This window comes from Crinia signifera, chromosome 3 (assembly GCF_055691185.1).
Source record: "Crinia signifera chromosome 3, ASM5569118v1, whole genome shotgun sequence".
Lineage (NCBI taxonomy): Eukaryota > Metazoa > Chordata > Amphibia > Anura > Myobatrachidae > Crinia > Crinia signifera.
In genome coordinates this window covers 304,993,396-305,015,440 of record NC_139219.1, presented here as the reverse complement: position 1 = coordinate 305,015,440, position 22,045 = coordinate 304,993,396, and the positions used below count along the sequence as shown (strand labels likewise).

At 45.7% G+C, this 22,045-nt stretch overlaps 1 protein-coding gene across 1 annotated transcript; it reads right to left on the bottom strand.

Moving 5' to 3' along the window:
• Positions 1-151: 151 nt before the first annotated feature.
• Positions 152-21,930, bottom strand: DDX1 (DEAD-box helicase 1). Its single transcript, XM_083178567.1, has 26 exons — positions 21,814-21,930; positions 19,991-20,042; positions 19,150-19,213; positions 18,993-19,022; positions 18,757-18,853; positions 17,409-17,456; positions 17,129-17,212; positions 16,689-16,772; positions 15,809-15,885; positions 13,956-14,028; positions 13,796-13,872; positions 12,288-12,402; positions 11,575-11,713; positions 11,429-11,489; positions 9,908-10,006; positions 9,290-9,379; positions 8,219-8,407; positions 7,205-7,256; positions 6,964-7,110; positions 5,289-5,380; positions 4,416-4,488; positions 4,221-4,293; positions 3,595-3,637; positions 2,277-2,372; positions 1,469-1,589; positions 152-565 (listed from the first exon to the last, which is right to left on the bottom strand). The coding sequence occupies exons 1-26, from the start codon at positions 21,827-21,829 to the stop codon at positions 435-437; spliced, it is 2,223 nt and encodes a 740-aa protein (XP_083034693.1). The 5' UTR covers positions 21,830-21,930; the 3' UTR covers positions 152-434.
• Positions 21,931-22,045: the final 115 nt, after the last annotated feature.

Sequence of the window (22,045 nt, the reverse complement as noted above, 5' to 3'; positions counted from 1 at the left end):
CCCACCCCTTCCCAGACTTTCAATTGGCTATATTCTGCCAGACCCGCCCCCAAAGTAGTCAGCAGTATCCACCCTGGTCTTCACCCAGAAAGGAGATAGCAGACGAGAAGGCCTTTTTGACTGAAACTTTTTACAAAACTCCATGACTTGTATTCTTTTCAATGCATTTATTATAGCCACAGCAGGCACAAAGCATCAAACGTGAACAAGAGGAAAAACAAAAACTAGATGGTGTACGTCAATGGTTTACACACTGACCACGGTCTAGGAAAGAACAAAACAACAACATCATAAGGGAAAAATGAAAGTATCCTCAGTTGCATCATTAGCTGCAATGCAGCGTGCTTTGACGTGCCCTTGTCACATGGGGGCGCCAGACCTGGCCAGCCTCTCATCGCAGTCTCTCCAGTGGCTGTGCTGCTGGCTGTCACACATTAGAAGGTTCGGAACAGCTGGTTAGGCAGATACCCCAGATGTAGGAAGGACGTCTGAGCCTCCTTCTCTAGAGAAGCCAGTTCTTGTACAGTTGGTGCTAAAATATCTACATGTCCTTTATACAGACCGCCTGCAACGGAAAGAGACGTCATTGTGACAGGGAGCTTTCATACGTGGGAAACGGATGAATTTCAGCCTTTGTGTTTGGTGGAGGGGCTAAATTATAACTATTTTATAACCACGTGGAGTGGTAGCGTGTGATTTTTTTACAGTAGTACTTGGAGATGGAGCATAGATGTTGTGACAATGATAGAACTCTGTACAAATAATTATATACCATGAGCAAACCTCCTCCATCTAATACAAATGTGGTCGTCGCAGACAGCGCCATCAAGTGAGCAGATGGGAGAACTCCAGTGCAACACAAATAGTGTTGGCCTGTGCAGGAGGTGAAGGGACAGTACGGATGGTGTAATGGTTAGCATTACTGCCTCACAGCGGTGAGGTCATAGGTTTGTATATTCTCCCCGTGCTTGCGTGGGTTTCCTCCGGGTACTCCTGTTTTTCTCCCACAATCCAAAAATATACTGGTAGGCTAATAGGCTCCCAACAAAGATTAACCCTAGAATGTCTGTGTGTGTGTGTGTGTGTGTGTGTGTGTGTGTGTGTGTGTGTGTGTGTGTGTAAATGTGGTAGGGAATATAGAGTGTAAGCTCCACTGGGGCAGGGACTGATGTGAATGTTCAAATATTCTCTGTAAGGCGCTGCGGAATATGTGTGCACTAGATAAGAAACTGGTAATAAATAAGGGACTGCAGTCAGTCCTGGACACCAACAGCTCTCCCTTCCTACAGTGGTCAGCAGAGGCAATGTGGGGTACAGCAGTGAGACACCTCTCAGTACAGGGAAGATTGTAATAATAATTTAGGTGAAATTATCTTTTACGAAAGGCCAGAAAAATAGTTAACGCAACAGCCAGACAGTTTTACTGTACAATATATAGCAGTGGTAAACCATTGAGTAACCAACTTACCGCCACCAGCTCTCTTCTGTCCATAGACCACCTTTCCATCGAACTCGTCCAGTGGCACTTTAATATCAGGTTCTACCTGGGATATAGTGCAAGTCAAGTGCTCCTCGATTTCAGACAGCAGCTACAGAGGAACCACAGTTGAATCACTTGGTACAGAGGCAATACTGGTCAGATACTAAATATCCTGTAGGACCTTATTCACACAAATTTGTTCTCAAAATTATCAAAACCATGCGCACTGCAGGTGGGGGCAGATGTAACATGTGCAGAGAGAGTTAGATTTGGGTGTGGTGTGTTGAAACTGAAATCTAAATTGCAGTGTAAAAATAATGATCCAGTATTTACCCTGCACAGAAACAAAATAACTCACCCAAATTGAACGCTCACTGCACATGTTACATCTGCCCCACCTGCAGTGCACATGGTTTTGATAATTTTGAGAACAAATTTGTACTGCGATCAGATCTGAATAAGGGCCATAGTAAGGACTCGAGATAAAATAAAATAAAAAAATATTTCCCCGTTTTAAGACGGACCGAAGCATTCGCTTTCTTTCATCAACGGAAGTTCTCACAAGAGTTTCAGTGGTGCCACTGATTGAACCGCCAAAATCTCCCAGCGATTATGGCACAGCTAATCACAAAATAAGCGAGTGGTGCCATAAATGCCACAATAAAGACGGAAGTCCTGTTACAACTCAGTAGGGAGTTCGGACAATCTGCAGCTCTGCAGGGTTGCCTTTAAAGTATTACACCTTAAACTTCTATTAGTTTAATAGAACACATAAATAAACCAGAAGGAAAGTTACCTGCATCTCATTGTACCATATTGTGCAGCCCCCATCTTCCTTGAGTCGGGTGTTATAGCAGCCTTTTCCACGACTGCTACAAACATGATACCAAACCTAGAACAAAAACAAATGCTTGAGTTAATAATGTTTAGGGCGGTATTCAATATGGGATTCCGACTGTTAGAACGATTCGACAGTTGGAATCACAGGCCATTTTTGTTCCATTTGACAGTAACTCAACAGCCGTTATTCAATGTTCCAGCTGTTGAGTGTCGAAAATGAAATGTCAAAAAGCAACCGTTAATTCGTCAATCCGCGGCTGTTTCCGACAAAACAGATCAGACTTGTTTTAAAGTCGAATCTGTTTTGATGGAAACTACCTACAATGCTGTCAGTAACAGCAGCATTGAATAGTCGAGAACCGCTATTTCCGCCAGCAGAAATAGCCCCTTAGTCCATTAAACTCCTGTTTATATAAATCAACCCTTTCAAGACTGGAGGTGGTTTATACTGGGGCAGTTTTAAAAAAAGTTTTTATTTTTTTTATTCTACTCTCCAATTTGTGTTTTTTTTTTACAGATATAAAGGTTTCTTTTTAACAACACTTTTATTTAATAATTTAATATGCACCCTTCATCAACTGTGCCCATGGCTATATTAAGTGATTAAAAGCCATATCGGAAAGTAACACAAATAATCATTAGTTTAGTTGTACAATTACTTGTGCATTGGATGAGGACGATATGTAGGGTATATTGGTTCCTAAGAACATAATACAATTTGTTGGCCAAAGCAAACATTGTATGATCACATATCGTTCCATGAAATGTTAAGAGTCCTTGGTGCTTTCTCCTAATTACATGTTAGATGTATATAGCTCATTCTCCCAATGTGTAATAAGAGAAAGCACTGAGGACCCCAACATTTTATCTTACACTCTATGGCCCGTATTCAATGCCGGGGGCGAGCAGGGCTGCATGCTCATTGTCACCGCTCGCCCCCACAGTATCCAACTGACCCCCCTAATTCGCAGATTTCCCCCTTGCTCCGTTCGCTGCATTAGCGTGGGTTTGGGGGAATCCTCGCCGTCACTCCCCCTGAACTTTGAACAGGGCGAGCGGCCAGCGAATGGGTTAAACAGTCAGGATCACTGTTTTTCTGCGATCCTCGCTGTTTAACCCCCTCGCCGGCCGCGGCGATCCGCATTGAATACGGGCATATGACTGTGTATTCTGTTTGGTGATAGCTTTTAGTTATTTCTCAGGAGAATGCTTCCCACATGATCACATCGTATTTGTTATTTTGTTATACAATCATTGTGATTAATGGTTCCTACCTTTTCTTTTTCAGTTGCCACCAAAGAAATAGCCAAACCCATCCTGAAAAAAGAAGACATTAGATTAGGGATTTATCCTAATAATCACATCAATCAGAGAGAGCGTATACATAGAAGTATCAGTGATTTGCAACCTTTCTGGTTGCCAATATTACAAGTCATAAGGCAAATGTCAGCCTTAGGGCCCATACACACTGGGTGACTGAGGTGAATGCAGCTTAGTTTTACTGTTTGAGAGCAGCCCAGTGTATATGGCCCGGCGATGAGCGCTGATGCACGCTCCCGCATCATCACGGGCGGCCGCCACTCATCTGCTGTATAACCAGCAGATGAGCGACGGAGTGTCCTGCTATGGAAAGTCGTCCACCCCTGGGAAAATCGCTCAATGTTTATGTACTGAGCCGTTTTCAGACCAGTGATTTTCCCCATCATCGCTGTGCGTACACGCTGGGCAAAATCGCCCAGTGGGTATGCACCTTTAAAAAAAGCTTTAGTGCACACTCCCAATCAGAGTTGCCTGGAACCAACCAATCATGCTCCACTATTTATTTAAAGCACAACAGACTAAACAAGGGTGGTGCAAAACAGTTACGTCTGCAGGAAGGCGACACGTGGCGATCCAATACCTGTCCGCTCTGCCAACTCTACCGATGCGATGGACGTAGTTCTGCTTCTCATCCGGAAGGGTTACATTGATCACTGCATGGAAAGAGCGCATAGCATAGTTTCACCCATCTTGAAGCGTTTACTAGGACTGTGTTATATTATCAAATTAAAATGAATATATAAAAACAAATAAAAAAATTAAATAAAAGTCTCACCATAAGGGACTCCATGGATATCAATACCTCTGGCAGCCACATCTGTACAGATCAGGAACCGAACTTCTGCTTTCTTAGAACACAAAAAACATTAACGTTACAAACAATGTGAAATAGCAGAGGGACGGTTGCGGACGTAACGACCCCGGGTCTAGCCAGGGTGTGAAAAGACCAAAACTTATAATGCTGCGTTCTCATTGCCGCCCCTGCAAAATCCCGGGTTTTTGTTCCCATGTTTTTGGCGGGGCACAGAGCATCTCAGCTCTACAGACCCCATTCATACTGCACCTTAGACTCTGAAAATTCCTGTGTCTGCCCTGTTCACACTGCTTCCCCTGGTACGCCTGCCATCAAGTGTGTGGCATCTAAGAGCTGCTTTGATTGGATGTTTAAAAAGTATCTTTGATTGGCTGTTTAAAAAGCAGCTTTGAGCAATGCAATGAACTTGCTTTTTTGCATTTTGTGAGAAAAACCCGGGTCTAGCCTGTTCACACTGCCATACACCCTTGTATTACCCAGGAAAAACCCTGCAAAAAACCTGTGTGTAATTCCTGGGGCATTACACCCGGGAATTTCACAAAGACCCTTTCACACAGGGATGCAACACAGGAAATTACTACTCGCCCTGGCAAATACCCTGGTTTTTGCGGCAGTGAGAATGGGGTATAATCTGGGTCGGCCAACCCTCCAATTCCACCGGGTCTGACTTGGCTTTGTGATCTGGAAGGATTTTAATTAATGTCCCACAAATGGCCACAGAGCAACAGTGACCTCTACAGGCTACATCACATAAACACATTCAGCAAGCTCTCTGAGGGGTCACTAATGGGAACAGTGAGACACTTTCTGCACTGAAAGCAGTCAATACTGTACCTTAAATCTTTCCAGGTTCTGCTTCCTCTCATGGGGTTTCCGGTCACTATGAAGACACACACACGAGAACTGATGTCCTTTTCTATCAGGTCCTAGAATAACCACAAGTTTCAGACAGTCAATTATGCCCAACTAGTGCAGACATCAGTATAAGCATGAAAAAGTAACTCTCTCTCTCTCTCTCTCCCCCACCCACCCCCTCCCAATAAAATCATGATCAGTACCATAATATGATTGAACAGCCAGACAGGGAAATAATATGGAATACCACTATTTTGGCAGCAACACCAAGGTTGGGTAGTGAAACTTTCCTCCTCAGTAAAGCCCAGAGCACACGGTGAGATTAATTTTCTATTCGATCCTGATTCAGACGACCGAATCGCATGTTGCCGTGTACACATATGATTTAGACTAACTAGTACAGATCTATACTATAAAGTCTTGCCTGCACAGTCTATTTTTCTGTTAGATTTCAATGCCGTGCATCGGGATCGAAAGTGGCTGAAAACTGCTTGATGCCTAATTGATTGTGACTATATAGTCGAAATTGAATTGAAAGCTAGGCAGAATCGCACCATGTGTGAAATGTATTGTGAAAGTGATATAAATGTTTCTAAAATACCAGTTCTGTAAAATATACATTAGTGGAGATGGCAGGGTAGAGGGGGTACCACATATGTGGAGAGCAGAAAGAAGGGGGGTCAACCCATAATTGCCGAATTCCTGGCTGCTGCAGGGCAGGGCAGAGGGGGATATAGGTGGAAAGCAGGCAGCAGGGGTTACATAAATGGTTGTATAGCATGTAACAGGGAAGAGGTGGTAAAAACAAAGTAAGGTGGACATCAAAGAGCCTAGATCAGGGGTAGCCAACTCCAGTCCTCGAGAGTTACCAACAGTTCACGTTTTCCGGCTCACTTCACAGGTACACAGGTGCACTCATTACTGACTAACGTCTTAGATCCACAGGTGGAGCTAATTAGCTCACTTGTGATTCTGTGAGGAGACATGGAAAACGTGAACTGTTGGCAGCTCTCAAGGACTGGAGTTGGCTACCCCTGGTCTACATCATTAGGGAGATCAGTGTAGTCAGTATAAAAAGGCGACACGATCAGAACTTCCCCATTCACAGCAGCCGACTCGTCCTAATGAGGACTTTACTAGTGATCTGCGCACACAACGAGCTGTAGGAGCAATTGGGAAAGCCAAAAACACCCTATCTCCACCGGACACCAGACAAGGAATAACGTCAGCCTAAGTGGTAGCAATGCCACAGCAATTGGAAGTTAGCCCGACTTACTATCACAGGCTATTCCTATTATATACTGTGCACAGTACACCAAAAAGCTATTATGCTGCTACAAAATAAGGTACAGGTGCAAAGTAACAGCTCTCATTGGTTAGCTCGCTGCAGACAGATGACAGCCAATTCGTTGCTGTGGTTAAGCACCAATATATTAATTTTGGTCTACATGGCATCTGGTAGTATTAATAGTCTGGTCCTCAGTGATCCATCATTATTCTAAGCTCCGTTCATCGGCAGGTGATCCCAGGGCAATGTAACTAGTAATAAGCCCCATCTTACATGAGAACTTGTTACTCCTGAGGTGTCTGAGTTCCTCAGTAGCTCATAGAGATACCCCAGTAATCAGCCCCCTGCAGCGGCCGCAGTGATTACCTCCTCCGTTCTGTATAAAGTATTGCTCCATGTTATCACAGTCCAGCTTAGTGCGGCAGAAGACAATGGCTTGATCCATGTTGTGCTCTTTGATTGCACGGAGGATGTACTCCCCCTTCAGGATCTTAATGGCTTCCGACAATGTTTCTGAAAGATAAAAGCCGTTATAAAGCACGTGGAAATTACTGCTACATCTAGAAGCTACTTTACTAGAGAACGCCGCACGGAGCTTTAGGATTACCTGCAGAACTGCCGCCAGCCCTAGTGTTATCTTTATCATGGACGCCATCGGTCTGGGGAAGACAGAAATCATTTTAGGAGATGATCTTATAGCATGATACAGTATTTGGGGGGGGTTAAGAAATACAGATATCACTATTTGGGCACATCTGCCCTGTCCCACTCTCTGTTCTCTGCTTAACCACTTCAGTGGCACTCCCGAGAATGCTGGGCTACCTTCCTCCGGGCAGCGCGCTGAGATCAGCAATGCACTCAGTGGCTGCCCCGCTCCTACTGCCCGGCCCTGCCTCCTCCCCCCCTGCTGTGTGCGGTGTGACCTTGTAACGTCACGCCGCACACAGCCGGGTTTGCAGGGGGCTAGGCAGCGGCTGACTCTTCAACGGCACTGCCCAGACCCAGGGATACAGTGGTGGTTTTTTTTTTGTTAGGGAGCGCTTCCCAGAAGAAAAAAAAAAAAACTCACCCAGTGGGGAGAGCTCCCTAAAAAAAATTTTTTTAAAACACCACTGAAACGTTTAGGGGGGACTTGCTCAACATGTTCAAATTTATCTGGGGCCAATATAAGGACCTGTCAAACACCCTTTTTACTGCTAGAAAGGCATCGAGGACACGAGGGCACGAGTTTAGATTAGAAGAAAAAAGTTTTTGTTCCCTTAGAAGAAAAAAATTCTTGACGGTCAGAGCAGTCAAACTTTGGAACTCTCTTCTGGGAGAAGTGGTGTCGGCAGACACAATAAATACGTTTAATATAAGGTTGGATAAACATTTATTGGTTAAAAACTTCCAAGGGTACAAATAAGAATCTTTCTCTAAAATTTTAAGAACATAACTATACAACAAGGGATAAACTATTAAAACCTAGGTTGAACTAGATGGACGCAAGTCTTTATTCAGCCTCATCTACTATGTAACTGAAGGGGTTTATATTCTCTCCTTTTTCTTGCTCTGCTCCCATAAGACCGTGACAAGTTCCGGACTTTTTCCCACTATGTGTACGAGTTTCTAATGCTCTTACCCGAATATGGTTTTTGCCAAGTCGTTCCCACATCTTCTCCTTCTTTGGGTTGACTGGGACAACAACGTGGTGCACGCTCTCCGGCACGGAGTCTTCTCCTTTCAGATCCACCCATGTGGGAAAGTGCATGATCTTCTCCGACAGCTTCTTCACGTCAAATGAATGGAGGGTGGCGGAACACACGATCACCTGGCCGAACGATACACGTATGAGTAGGGTGGATGTTCTATGCAGCACATAAATATAAAACAATGAAGCATGCAAGCAGCCAACACAAACAGCTTCCAAAAATTAAAAGTGCTGTTGCCCATAACAACGGACAGATTCTAGCCTTTATTTCCCTACTGAGTCCTAGAAGATTAAGAAATCTGATTGGTCGTTATGGACATCCTCTATTTTCCTTTTTGGATGCTTTAGTAAATTTAATAGTCAATGCTGTAAATGACATGATCAACCGACGAAAGAACATCGTACACAAACAAGCTAAGAGAGCTGGAAGTCAACAACCAAAGATTCCCATATATAGGTCCGACTTATCCAAGGAAAAAGTCGGACCCCGTTTTCGATTTGTCGCAAGTTAAAGCTCTCAAGGAGGTGCTTTATTTTACCACTTGTGCTCCAAACCCAATACCAACATTACTGGTTGCTTAGTCTGCAGGAAACAAACAGTCCCTGCTTAATGCTCCGACACCCCTTCAGTGGTCCGGAACAAGGAAAATGCTGGCGGAAATGTATCAGATGTTGCAAAAACATTGCTTTTAGTTTTGTTTTGTTTTTGAGCAATTTTGTAATTCTACACTAAAGCCAGGTTGGTTTGGACTTAAAATATATATTATATTATTATTAGAACACTGTTCCTCAACTCTATGGGCGAGATTTCAAGTGTTCTTTTGTACTGGCAGCCACTAGCACCGACATTACTGTTATGTTGTTGACATTCCTCTCCTCCTCTCCCCTCTCCCCCCCCCCCCTTAAACATCCTGTAAAGATTGACGTTATACTAAAAGTACGTTTTCAGTGATATTCTAGAGAGTACTCACAAGTTTTTTGTTCATGTACAGTATTTGTTACCTGCAGCCTTTTGCCATCTGAGGTGATCTGTGGGATTTGTTGATGAACTCTATTAATGAAGTCAGAATATCCTTGGGAAAGCAGGCCGTCCTGTGAACACAACATGGGAAGTGATGAGAGAGAGAGAGAGGAGACAAACCTGCCACTGCCTGTTAGTGGTACCCAAATCTTGCGTGTCAAGCAGACGTGCCCAAGCACACAGTAACCAACCCGATATCGGCTTATGGGTGTCTAATGGTTACTTGACTATTCAAAGTCAACTTTTAAATTGGCAGCTGTGGATTTGAACTACTGTCTGCCAGCCATATTAGGTCTTCTCCTGTCTGGCACATCATATAACAAACGCGTGGTTAACTGAAATCGTTCTACGCCATAGAACGATCCTCTTCTGGGTCTATGCTAAGGATCCAACTAGAAGCGGGTTATCTGGTATTAGTGCAAGTTATGATATCACTCTAATAACCGCTAAAAAAACGTTATGAACAAAATAAAATATGAATAAAAGGAATACTGAAAAAATCGGTACATTAGCAAATGACAAAAAAAATAAAACTAAATAAAAACTTCTTCAACACAACAGGATGATAGTAACCAGCGGGTTGGATCATCCCAACTTACAGCTTCATCGAGCACCAAGAAGCGCACTTGAGACAGATTTAATTTCCCAGTTGAAATAAGGTCATCAATTCTACCTGGTGTCCCCACCACTATATCTACCTGTAGGAAGAAGAGGAGGAGAAGCAGAAGTTATATGCAGTTTGACAATGTTAATAAAAAAAAAAAAAAAATTTAAATCACGTAAACAATTTACTGGAAATCCATGTAAAACGTGCGTCCTGGCCAAACTCTGATGTTTTTTTAAAGACCACGAACCAGATGCATCAAACTTCAAAAAATGGTAAAGTGGAGAAGGATTAAAAAGCCAGCCAATCAGCTTCTAATTGACATCTTAGAGGTTGGGTTTGAATAATGACAGGTAGGAGCGGATTGGCTGGTGGTTTATCACTCTCCACTGTATCACTTTTTAAAGCTTGATACATCTGGCCACATGCCTTGTAAATGCTTGCCCCGTTAAAGAAAACCTCTGCGTTCCTCCGGCATCCCGCATGGCCACCAAATTCGAGCTTCTTTACATCTGGCCCAATAAATTTATACCGGACTTTTAAAATAATAAAAGTTGTAGTGTGATTTTGGTTTCATATAAGATATTAATAAAAAAAAGAAGTGGTCAATTAACCTGCGTACCCCAAATGAAAACCCATGTTGGAAGCAGAGAAACCCTTTGATGCATATGGGCATACTGCCTTACACTGGATGTCCTTGTGAATTATACCCTACTGGTATAATAACATTACATTGTGGGGCAAAAACACTATAACCCACTTCATAACCGGCTTCCCAAAATCTGTAGGATGATTGCGACCAGTGACAGCTCCAGAAGAGGGGCTGCAAATTTCAAATAGGGGAAACACCAACTGCCACTCCAAACTACTCACTGGCAGTTGGTGCAGCCCTCCTATTTGAATTTTGGTTACTTGTGTAGTTTTACGGTGGCAGCTTACGCTACGTTTGAAGCTACGCTAATAGCTACACAAGTATCTACCGTACTGTTGCCGGGAACTGCATCTCTGTCCCCGGCAAGCCTAGTCAGTGCCTCTCTCACACCGCCGGCGCCAGCATGATCCCCTCTCTTTGGCGGAGAGGTGATCATGCTGGCGCCGACGGAGAGGCGCTCCATTTGTTTGAGATGCAGGAGCGTCTCAGATGCTCCAGCAATGAGACAATCCTGCATCTGAGTAGCTATTGCGGCATTTGCCAGTGTTCCATGTTACATACTAGCAAATGCCTCCCTTTCAAACCCCCACTATCCACGGCAGCCCGAAGTGTGGTAAGCGCAGCGAGCCCGCGAGGGGCGGTGTTACGCGTCCTCCCGACCTTTTCATACCCCCACTATCCACGTCGGCGTGGAGTTGATTTTATATAGTGTGGTGAGCGCAGCGAGCCACCGAGCCCGAAGCGTGGCGAGCGCAGCGAGTAAATGATTGCCGCTTTAATAAACTGGAGATTTCTTACCAAATCTCTCACTTTCTGAATATCTCATCCTATTAAATGTCATCCAATGTTCCTTTAAATACTTACTCCGCTCTCCAGTACAGCTAGTTGGTCTTTAGCAGCTACACCGCCAATGATTAGTAGCTCCCTACAGAACAAAAAATAGTAAGTTCAATAGGGAAAAGCACTACGGGTTCATTTTAATAAAAATAAAGCCAAGTTGCCGTAGTTACCTCAGTTTTGGGTTATCTACATATTTCTTGAACTGCTTCACATTGTTCAGCGTCTGCTCCGCTAGCTCCCGGGATGGTTCAATAATAAGAGCTTTCGGTGCGTTCGGTAAGTTCTTGGTTTGTGTCACTTGGGCGCTTCCTTAAATGATACAGAAATACAACAGAACAGGTTTGTAAGAACAGTGACCACTGAAAAGAGAAGACAAAGCATTAATCCAGTCGGCCTCCAGACAGTCTTAATACGGAACTTTACATTGGATGTGTCCAGATGTGATCAGCAGAATAACAAAAATAATACAATTCTATGTACAGAGTGAGGCGGCTTTATCTTTGGCCAGCGCTCGCCAGATCCTTTGGTGAGCTCCGGCGATAGAGACTGGGACGTGCGTGCGTCTCACACGCACGCACGTCCCAGTATCACGGCGGCTGGGCAGCGTCTCCCACCTCAGAGAGACGCTGCCCAGTTTGGGGGGGGGGGTCGGGCGGTGTGGGGGACCGGCGGGGGAGGTGGCGGGGCCCGGCGGCAGGCTCCGTTTGCCAAGGGGCGCACGAGCGTCTCATGCATGTGCACCCCTGGCGATAGAATCACCAGCCCCTGCAAAGTTAAAGCCGGCTCCATCTGTATACGCACACAAAAAGGTAATAGTATTGGGGCATTATAAAACACGGACAAAATATTGCAGTGTAAAGTCAGGAGTGGGATCTGCAGGTACCAGCATTCTGTGATTTCACCACATGGCCGTCTGATGCTTTGCAAAGAGCAACAAACCCGTCCTTAGGGGGAAACTTAAATTCTTCTTCTCCAAAGTTAAACTTCAGCTCAGCATTCTAAAAGGAGAAAACATGAACATGGTCACACCCCACCGGAACTTAGATGCATCCTGTTAGTGATGTTCTACTGTAGGCAAAAGGAAATTGAGGCCGCCATTATGTTATTCCAAATATACCAATAAAAGAAAAGTATTATTTATATTAAGAAACACTCTTAGTTCAAACGTCAATCTTCATGATTGTAGTCCAATACCCCTTTAACATCGCACAAATAACCCAGGTTGACGTGCGGTGTGAAAGGGCCTTCTGAAAATATCCAGGTCCAGCAACCTGGTATTCCGACCCAGGTTGGGTCAGGCGACCCGAGTCCCGTTCCCACTATAGTGGGGAGACAGAGTCAGCTCAAAGCGGCTTGTTGCCAAGTTTATTGTGGGGAAACTTGCATTGCAAACGCCGGGTCGCTCCCGGGAATGACCTGTGTCCAAATCCCAGGTTCGACCCGGCATTTGCAATTTGAAAGGTGTAAAAGATGACCGTGTCTTATATGCCAGTGTTTTCCAAACCCAGCTCTAGAATCCCCCTAACCTGGTTTGAAGCATTTCCATTTTTGAACTGAGGTGACTTCACCAGTACTTTGCCCACTGTGATTTAACAACCTGCTATCAAGCACACGTATCCTTAAAACCTGGACTGTAAGTGGGCTTTAACCACTTCGGTGGTATGGCCAAAAATTTTCCAGGCTCAGCTACGCTGCTGCAGCAGGCTATCCCAGAAAATTTCCGGGCGTACCACCAGTAGGTAGGTGTGCGCCAGTGGTGCCTCCAGCTGTGCACCACCTCTAGCGGCACCCTCCCCCCTCCTAACACTCCCCTCACCCTGACCTCCGCGCTCTGGTGATTGTACGCCAGAACTCCCCTGCTGCTACTCCTGCTGCCATTCACACTGCTTCAGTGACCAGGTGCTAGGGAGTTCGGGCGCCCGAGTCCCACCGAACCTCCTCGAGCGTGACCTACCACCTGGTCACTGCTGCAGTGCGGCGGGGAGCTCCGGCGTAAGATCGCAGGAGGGCAGAGGTCAGGAACATGGGGGGGGGGGGTAGTCGGCAAGGCCTGCTGCCCTTGAGTGGTGAGTATTGCTGGGGCAGGACAAACCTGCCCAGTTAGGTTTATCCTGCCCCAGCAAATCCCACCACTCAAGGGGTTAAGGACCAAGGTCGAGAAATACTGTTGTAAGCTGTAATGGCAGATAAATTATAGGGAATTTATAGGAGCCATAGTAAAATCATCAATACTTCCAGAGAGATACCAGTGCGGTACGAAGCCCACATAGGTAGTCTATCCACAGTGTTTAATAAACAAACCTTTACAACATTACACAGACACAGAAGACAGTGACTCGGAGAACCACTGTCCTGGCCCCGTGGTCTGATTTTGTAGACTCAGGATCTTACCTTTAGAACACACGATGCAAAGAGCGCCTGGTTTTTCAAGTGTGGAGGGATATCAAATGCATGTCCGAGGTCCTTGCCTGGAGACGTAACATTAAACACGTAAGCAACAAAATAAAGGGTCTCTAAGAAAGTGGCGATAAGAACAAAAGTATTTACTCACCATTTTTAGAGAAGGAAACCCGACTATTGTCTATGTCCAGATAACATCCAATGGTGTCATGCATCGTAAACTCCTACAGCCAACAAAGAACATAAATGTAATGCAAAACAGAGACAAACTTACAGTAATCCACAGGAATGCGTTCAAAACCAGTATGTAACGTAACAAAGACAACACTTATTTAGTGACGGTAATGCTAAGCCCATCAACCAATAAACAGACTCTTTCCGGAAATAGGTTCTTCTACATGTACAAATGTGAGAGAGCGTTAATGGACTAGGTAAAAGCTCATCAAAATGACGGCTTAGTCCCTATTTTTCTACCGCCAATCTCTGTCTTCACAGCTCCCTCTCTCCATATACAGTATAGCGATTATGGGAAAACCTCAGAGTAAAGGCTAGCCTTCGCTCGCTGCTCACAGGGTGATTGACACCGTGTGGGGGCGTTACACCAGCGTTTTCCAGGAAAACTTAGGCGTTACCACGGCCTTCACATGCCGAGTGAGCCTAGACTTGCTGGGCACTGTGAAAATAATTGGATGGTGAATGATTCTCTTCCTGTGTGCACAGCCGTGCAAAGGGACGGGGGAATTGTGTTAGGCCGGGCAGTGTTGACCTGCTTGCTGGGCTCCAAACACTGGCAGCCCAGGGGGCAGGTCTGAATCAGGCCCATATTGCATACAGGAGAGAAGACATTGCAATAGTCTGCTTCTATAGGACAACAGAACAATGGAGCCAATTCAGCAGCTGTTGCTGTTTTGCTAAGATAGCAAAACCGCAACTCCAGACTTCTGCATGCTGGGAGGCCATCTAGTGGTGGGCAAGGCTGCCCAGCATGCTAAGTGCCACCCAAGTAATGTGATCCCATTGCAGACCCAGGCACGAAGGGTAGCCCCCCTGCATACAAGCACGGCTCTGTATGCAGGCACACCCGCGGAATCTTTTCTTTCACAGCGGCTGCATGCGACATCACACAGCCGCCCTGAAAGCAGTCCGGGCACACCTGCATGGTTTGGACCACTTCCACGAAACGCTGTGTCACACCCCCACCCCCACACCCCCCAAAGATTAATTGGGCCTCATATTAGCTTCCAGAAACCATCGCATGGCATTGTGTACCTTATTTAGTGGTGTGCAATGCGATGGTTGTACAATTAAATATCGCATAGCATTGCATGCCAGCAAATGGGATGCGATGCGACTTTTAATTGATGTGATGGGTGCTTACAATGAGATGTAACCCGCAGTATCCACACCATCCCGAAGCGTGGCGAGCGGCGGCGGCACGCGTCCTCCGACCATTTCATACCCCCACTATCCACGTCGGCGTGGAGTTGATATCAGATAGTGTGGCGAGCCACCGAGCCCGAAGCGTGGCGAGCGCAGCGAGCCTCGCGAGGGGACGCGGATTACTTCACATGTATTCTGCGTCCCACGCTTCGGGCTTGGTGGCTCGCTGCGCTTGCCACACTATCTAAGATCAACTCCAAGCCGACGTGGATAGTGGGGGTATGAAAAGGTCGGATGACGCGTACCGCTGCGCTCGCCACGCTTCGGGATGGCATTGATACTGGGGGTTACATCTCATTGTAAGCACCCATCACATCTCATGGCATGGGTGCTTTTACAATTAAAAATCGCATCGCATCGCATGCCACAATATTCCAGGGGGATGCGATGCGATGAGATTTTTAGGAGCCCATACGATGGAAATCGTGGGCGCCGTTCTAGGAAACAAGTACCTTTCATTTTTTATTATGTTTGCAAATATAAAACAAGCATGGACATTTTGCAAATAATCAATATATAGTGTATGTATTAGTCATGTAACATAAGTAAATGAAAGGATATTACCTCCCCATAGTTATCAAACTGCTTGTTATGAGACTTCTTTCCAGTTCCACCAAACCCAAAGCCAAACTTGTCAGTTCCTAGAACAACAAAACAAAACAATTAAGATGAGCTGTAGACACTTTGGGGCAAATTCAGAGTTCTATTGAAGATGGGATTTTGCCCATACCGACCAATCAGATTCTACCTATTACTGTATCTTCTAGAAGGTGCTAAATAAATAAGGAGTAGAATCTGGTTGGTTGCCATGTCATATAGCTGTATATGACCCTGGACAAGTGCATAGCTACCAGTGTCTCCGCATGAAGAAGCTCATCGGAAAAAGACAACCAATGATTCTACTTGTGGCAGTAGCTGGTTACCCTCAATACAGAAACTAAAGAACACAGGGCCTAATTCCGTAAGACTCGGTCCCCCAGCATATTCATGCCAGGGACCGATGTTGCGGGTCTGCAAATGCGTATAGGAAAATACATGTGCAGGGCCGCGTTGCGAAGTCTTTGGCAACTACCGCCGTTGCCGAGGTGCTCGCACACAGCAGTGCGGACATTGGGCTGGAGCATGGGGCTGTCCAGAGTTTCCTGGGTGTGCCTACAAAAACGGTGGGTGTGCCCAGAGAACCACTGGGCGTCCCCATGTGAATGCAGGCCATCTCCAGTGCAGATAAAAGTTAGATCAGACTGACACTGCAAAACCATGCCTTGTAAATGATTGCCCCTTTAGAAAAAAGCAAAAAAACTGAGTTCAGTCGGCAATCAGTCGGCAATCAGTCTGCAATCCCGCTTGGCCACCCGACTTGCACTGGCAGACTAGGACATGCGACGGTAAGGCTCCAACAGTGTAGTGCAGGGAACATGCTTGTTTATAGAATACGGACACTCACCAAGATCTAATGAGGCTTGTAATGAAGACCAACCAACTCTGCACAATCCCTGGTCGTGGCAAGACATCTCGTAGTAGTATTTTCCTGGTAACGCACAGAAGAAATCAGATGATATCTAACATGTATGGGTCAGGAAAGGCTTAAGGTGCCCATACACGGTGTGATTGTACTGTGTGATGTGATGCGCGCTCCTGCGGGCATCTCATTGCACATTACAAAAAGTATGTGCTGCACATACTTTTTTGTACTGTCTTCTAATCGCATACAAATCGCACATGATCCGATGTGATGCTATAAAGTTCAAAACACACGGGAAAAATCTCACCGTGTATGGGCACCTTTAGGCCTCTAACTGCCGACTGCCAGTACATAATGAAAGGTTCTTGCTTTGCCCGGCTGTTTATAGCGGGCACATCCTAGGGGGCTTTGCCCGTGCTTACCTTTAGTGACGCCACGGGTTGACCTGCACCCATGCCATTCCTTCATCTCTCTGCTTTGGCAAAGAAGCCCATCTGAGCTAATTGCTGAGAACGATAAAAGAGACAGGTAAGTTAGGAACATATAGTCATTAACTATATACAGTGCTACGTTCTATCATGTGAGGCAAAGGAGAACATTATATGTCCGGTGCTCATTTTATGGACACGTATGAAGTGGACACAGATGCATTTACAGATAACGTACATACAGTACGACACTAAGCGCATGATGATCACTTACCAAAGGCTGAGCCCCTGTCATAAGGATTCATCTGCCACTTATTCAGGACTGTAAGAACAGGAGAAGTGACAAATATGTACAGTTATTTATTACGTGGAAGAAGGTTATACAGAGAGGGAACGAGAGACTAGAACTCTGCTGCACGCTGCTGCCCTATAATGTCCCTCAGCCAGATATACACAGTTTTAATGCAGTCAGCATGGACTCCCATGTAAGGAGTGATGCCTTGTAAGATGCTACGTAGGACGGTGACTTATTACTTAGGTACCAGCAGCGCGGAATAGCGCACATATTGCAGTTATAGTGCACCTAACATTAGCCGAATTATCAACCACAGGAAACAGTACCCCAAACATTCTATACACAATATATTTCAATCACCAAGGCCTTGACACAGAGGGCCTAATTCAGACGTGATCGTAGGGCACATTTTGTTTGCAAATGAAAAAAACCATGCTGCACTGCAGGGGGGGGCAGATGCAACACGTGCAGAGAGCGTTAGATTTGGTTGGGTGTGTTCAAACTGATAGCTATAATGGGTACTTGTTTCCTAGCACGGCGCCAGCGATGGAAATTGTATCCATCGGGTTCTAATAAAACGCGTCGATCGCATCGCATGCAACCAAATCGCATGCGATGCGATCGACGCGATTTTTACATTGGAACCAAAGCAAAATGGTCCCTGAGACCCGATTTTACATTAGCCCCAATGTTAAATGCCCCCCAGACCCCAATTTTCATTGTATCCCCACCCTGATGGGTCAAATGCCCCCCCATTGTTAACGCCACCCCACGATGAACGCCAACCCGAAGTGTGGCGAGCATCGACGGTACGCGTCCTCTGACCTTTTCATACCCCCCACTATCCACGTCGGTGCGGAGATGATTTTATATAGTGTGGCGAGCGCAGCGAGCCACTGAGCCCGAAGCGTGGCGAGCGCAGCGACCCCCGCGAGGGAACACGCATTACTTCACAGGTATTACGCGTGCGCTCGCCACGCTTCGGGCTCGGTGGCACGCTGTGCTCGCCACACTATATAAAATCAACTCCACGCCGACGTGGATAGTGGGGGGTATGAAACGGTCGGAGGACGCGTAACGCTGCGCTCGCCACGCTTCGGGTTGGCGTTCATCGTGAGGTGGCGTTAACAATGGGGGGGGGCATTTGTCATGTAAAACACCCATCAGTGTGGGTATACAATCAAAAATCGGGTCCATTGGCCCATTTAACATTGTTCCCTATGTAAAATTTAGCTCCTGCAACATGTGACCTAACTAAACTATGACATCACAGGTAACACGGCTACACATGGGCAAGTTATAACAGCAGTGTAAGTTGGACAGATACCTGTGCTACCGGACTTTACCGCAACTTTCCCCTTCTTGCCTTCCTGTTGGTCCTTCAAGGTTTCATACACAATCTGGATGACAGGGATGCTAAAAGCCTAAAAACCAGAAGCAATTATAATGCAATTCACATAACTACAATAAAACAATCCGGTATCCAATAAACCATCCGGTCCCATGCATTTATACATTTCTGTTGAAGTGACAACAATCTCTCTCTATACAAAGCATACTTACCCCCGTCTTCCCACTTCCAGTCTCGGCAGCCTGAAAAACAGAATTACAATTAGAAACTAGGAACAGATCCTAAATAGATAAAGTGCTGCTGGAAATTGAGAGGTTCAAAAGACACAACTCAAAGCACAATAATGGGAGAATAATGGAAGCATCTCACCATGAGAACGTCCCCGCCACCCAGGATCATTGGTATAGATTCCGCCTGGATGTCAGTGGGAAGCCTGAGCAGTAAAATAGAACAAGTATATAGATGATCACTGGACCAATATAGAGCCTAAAACAGCTAGAAACATTATGGACAGAATGCATTAAAGGGCTGAGAAGAAACATCTGTACAGAATACAATATTATATTGGGCTGGTTCAGAGTTGTACGATATTGTATAGCTACAGGAAAGCAACTGTGCGATACCATGCGGCAATATGCTAAGGCAGCAGGAGGCGTCTGTTGCGAGTAGACGCACCACCATAGACACAGACTTTGGCACTCCTACAAAACTAATGTGACGTGTCTCCATTCTAAAGGCCCCCATCATCTAGGGGTATACTCCGCCAACTCTCCCGGCAGCTGCGGTCCTTTTGCATATGATGTATCGAATGCAATCCCAGCAAGGGCTATAGGCTGCCATGACTATTTATGGCAGCCCGTAGGATCAGCGATTGCGCTGCGAGGCGCACAGGAAGGCACCCAGCAATCACAAGACAATGACATGCAATTTATCATTTTCCATGCGATCCGTCGGAATCGCATAAAAAGTGACCATATCAAACTAGTGGGTGGCGGCCTTAAGGAACGGACCTGGTCGCCACCCCCCAAACACCCTCTGCCTGATAGTCAGGCTGGGATCTAGAGGACACGGTGTGCATTGATACAAGACCATGCGCAGTATCCTCACCATGAAGTTAGCTCACAAGTCCGAACCAGGCCCATTGTTTTAAGTTTATAGATTGATTATACCACAAGTATGTAGGGAAGGTGCGATTATATGTACCACTTACAGCCAATCCATCTCCTCCACAGCCTGCGCAATCTCTGGCATCACACCCATTTCTGGAACATAAACGCAGAAAATTAGCTAAATAAATATTTGTAGTGTAAGCACAATAATGTACTTAAAGACGTTTTTAAAAAGAAGAGTACAGCAAATTTTTAAAAGATAGCACTTTTGGAATGGTGCCTACACACAGGACAATTTGAGCCCATTTTTTAAGCGATCTGACTAGATCGCTTAGAAAATGACCCTACATTGCTCCGTGTGCAGGGGCCATAGTGATAGCTACTGTCGCCATGTGATTAAGATCCTGCGTGCTGGATAAATCTAGTGAGATCGCTGGTCAGGGACAGTGGGGGTTATTCTAGTTCACTCTTTCTGACAAAATCCTTCTTAAAACCATGTGCACTGCAGGGGGGCAGATGTTACTTGTGCAGAGAGAGTTAGATTTGGGTGGCGTTTTACTTCAAAGTGAAGCTGTGTGCACACAGGGGCAATAGGGGCTGAAATCGCTGGAAATATGGTCTCAGGCGACCATATTGCCAGTGATGGGAGTGTGCCCCGGCGAAAAATCGCCGGGTGCGCGCTCCCGTTTTCTGCCCCGTTGTAATCGCTGGTCGCAGCAGCTTGCTCCTGCGACCAGCTGATTACCTCTGCGGCACTGCCAGCAGAGGTTCCCTTTCATCAGCGACCATCTCTGGTCGCTGATGAAAAGGAGAAACTGAGCAATATATTGCTAGCAATATATGGCTGAGTAATATATCTCCCCCGTGTGTACGGGGGCTTGAGATCTATATTGCAGTGTAAAAATAAAGCAGCCAGTACATGGTTTTGTCCATCGAAGAAGGATTTTATCAGAAAAAGTGAACTAGAATAAGGCCCAGTGTTCTCACCAGAGAACACTGGAACTGACAGATCGCTAAGCACACATCGCCGATACTTCACTGTGCACTGAGCGATCTACATTGCTCAGATCGCTTAGCACAGTCACCCCGTGTGTAGGCCCAATAAGACAACTAGCAGGTCATAATAACTGATACTGCAATGTAAATGAGGATGGGAGGTTGGGGGTTATTAAATTCTCAGCTCTGTTTATCATAATTTATCATTTTCCTGACCACCACTACAGAGTGTGAATAGCGATGTTACTGGTTGGTAAATATCTTTTTCCACCCATTACAGGAGGCATTTTGCCGCTACCACAGGAATGGCTCAAAATAACATCTACAGGCACAAATAATTCACTCTGCTATTAGTGGTTTATAATTGAAAACTACCATGGCAACCACAGTCACATGACGCAAACCTTTGGATTGCCTCTCTGCGGACAGCCTATGTAGTAGACTAACGTGACTAGAACGGGCAGCTATTTTCGTCCGTGCTCCAAGAAGATTTTGGAAAGGACGTAGTCATTTTATCTTAGTTGTCCATCTGCAAATCCTTGTCAGAAGCCAGTGTAAGTAAATAGGTAACTAGCACATGTCACACTCATTGTTATACCACATGTTCGTAGAGTCCTCTGACAGAAGCACTAGTTTGCTCTGAATTAGGTGCTCTGGTACTGGGACACTGGTCATGGCAATGAGACAGAACACCAGTGTTACTGTATATAACAATGCACAGGCACCAGGGTATAGCAGGATCAGCACCCCATTTACTGTAACCCCCCAGATCTGACATTAGGTACTTGTAGTTCTACAGCAGCTGGTCGGTGCACAGTGACAACATACACATGTATGCTTGAGCAGTAGCCCTAATAACAGGCATTAACCCATGCATTACAATATATACCTATAGTTCTATTATATAATACCGACAGTAGTCTCTTACCTGAGAAGGCCGCCATGTCTGCCGGTTGCCAGCGCAGACGAACACACAGTAGGACAGAAGGAAACGCGTACTGTGCCGGAAACGTCACATCAATGAGTTTAGCAAATAATCGATTTTCTGTCCCCGCTGCGCAGACATTTTCCCGGAGCCAGGGACTCCAGTTGGCACTGCCTGTGGTCCTTAATAAAATGGCCGGTGCCGTAGTATCCGCATTGTGAATTGGAGACATTTC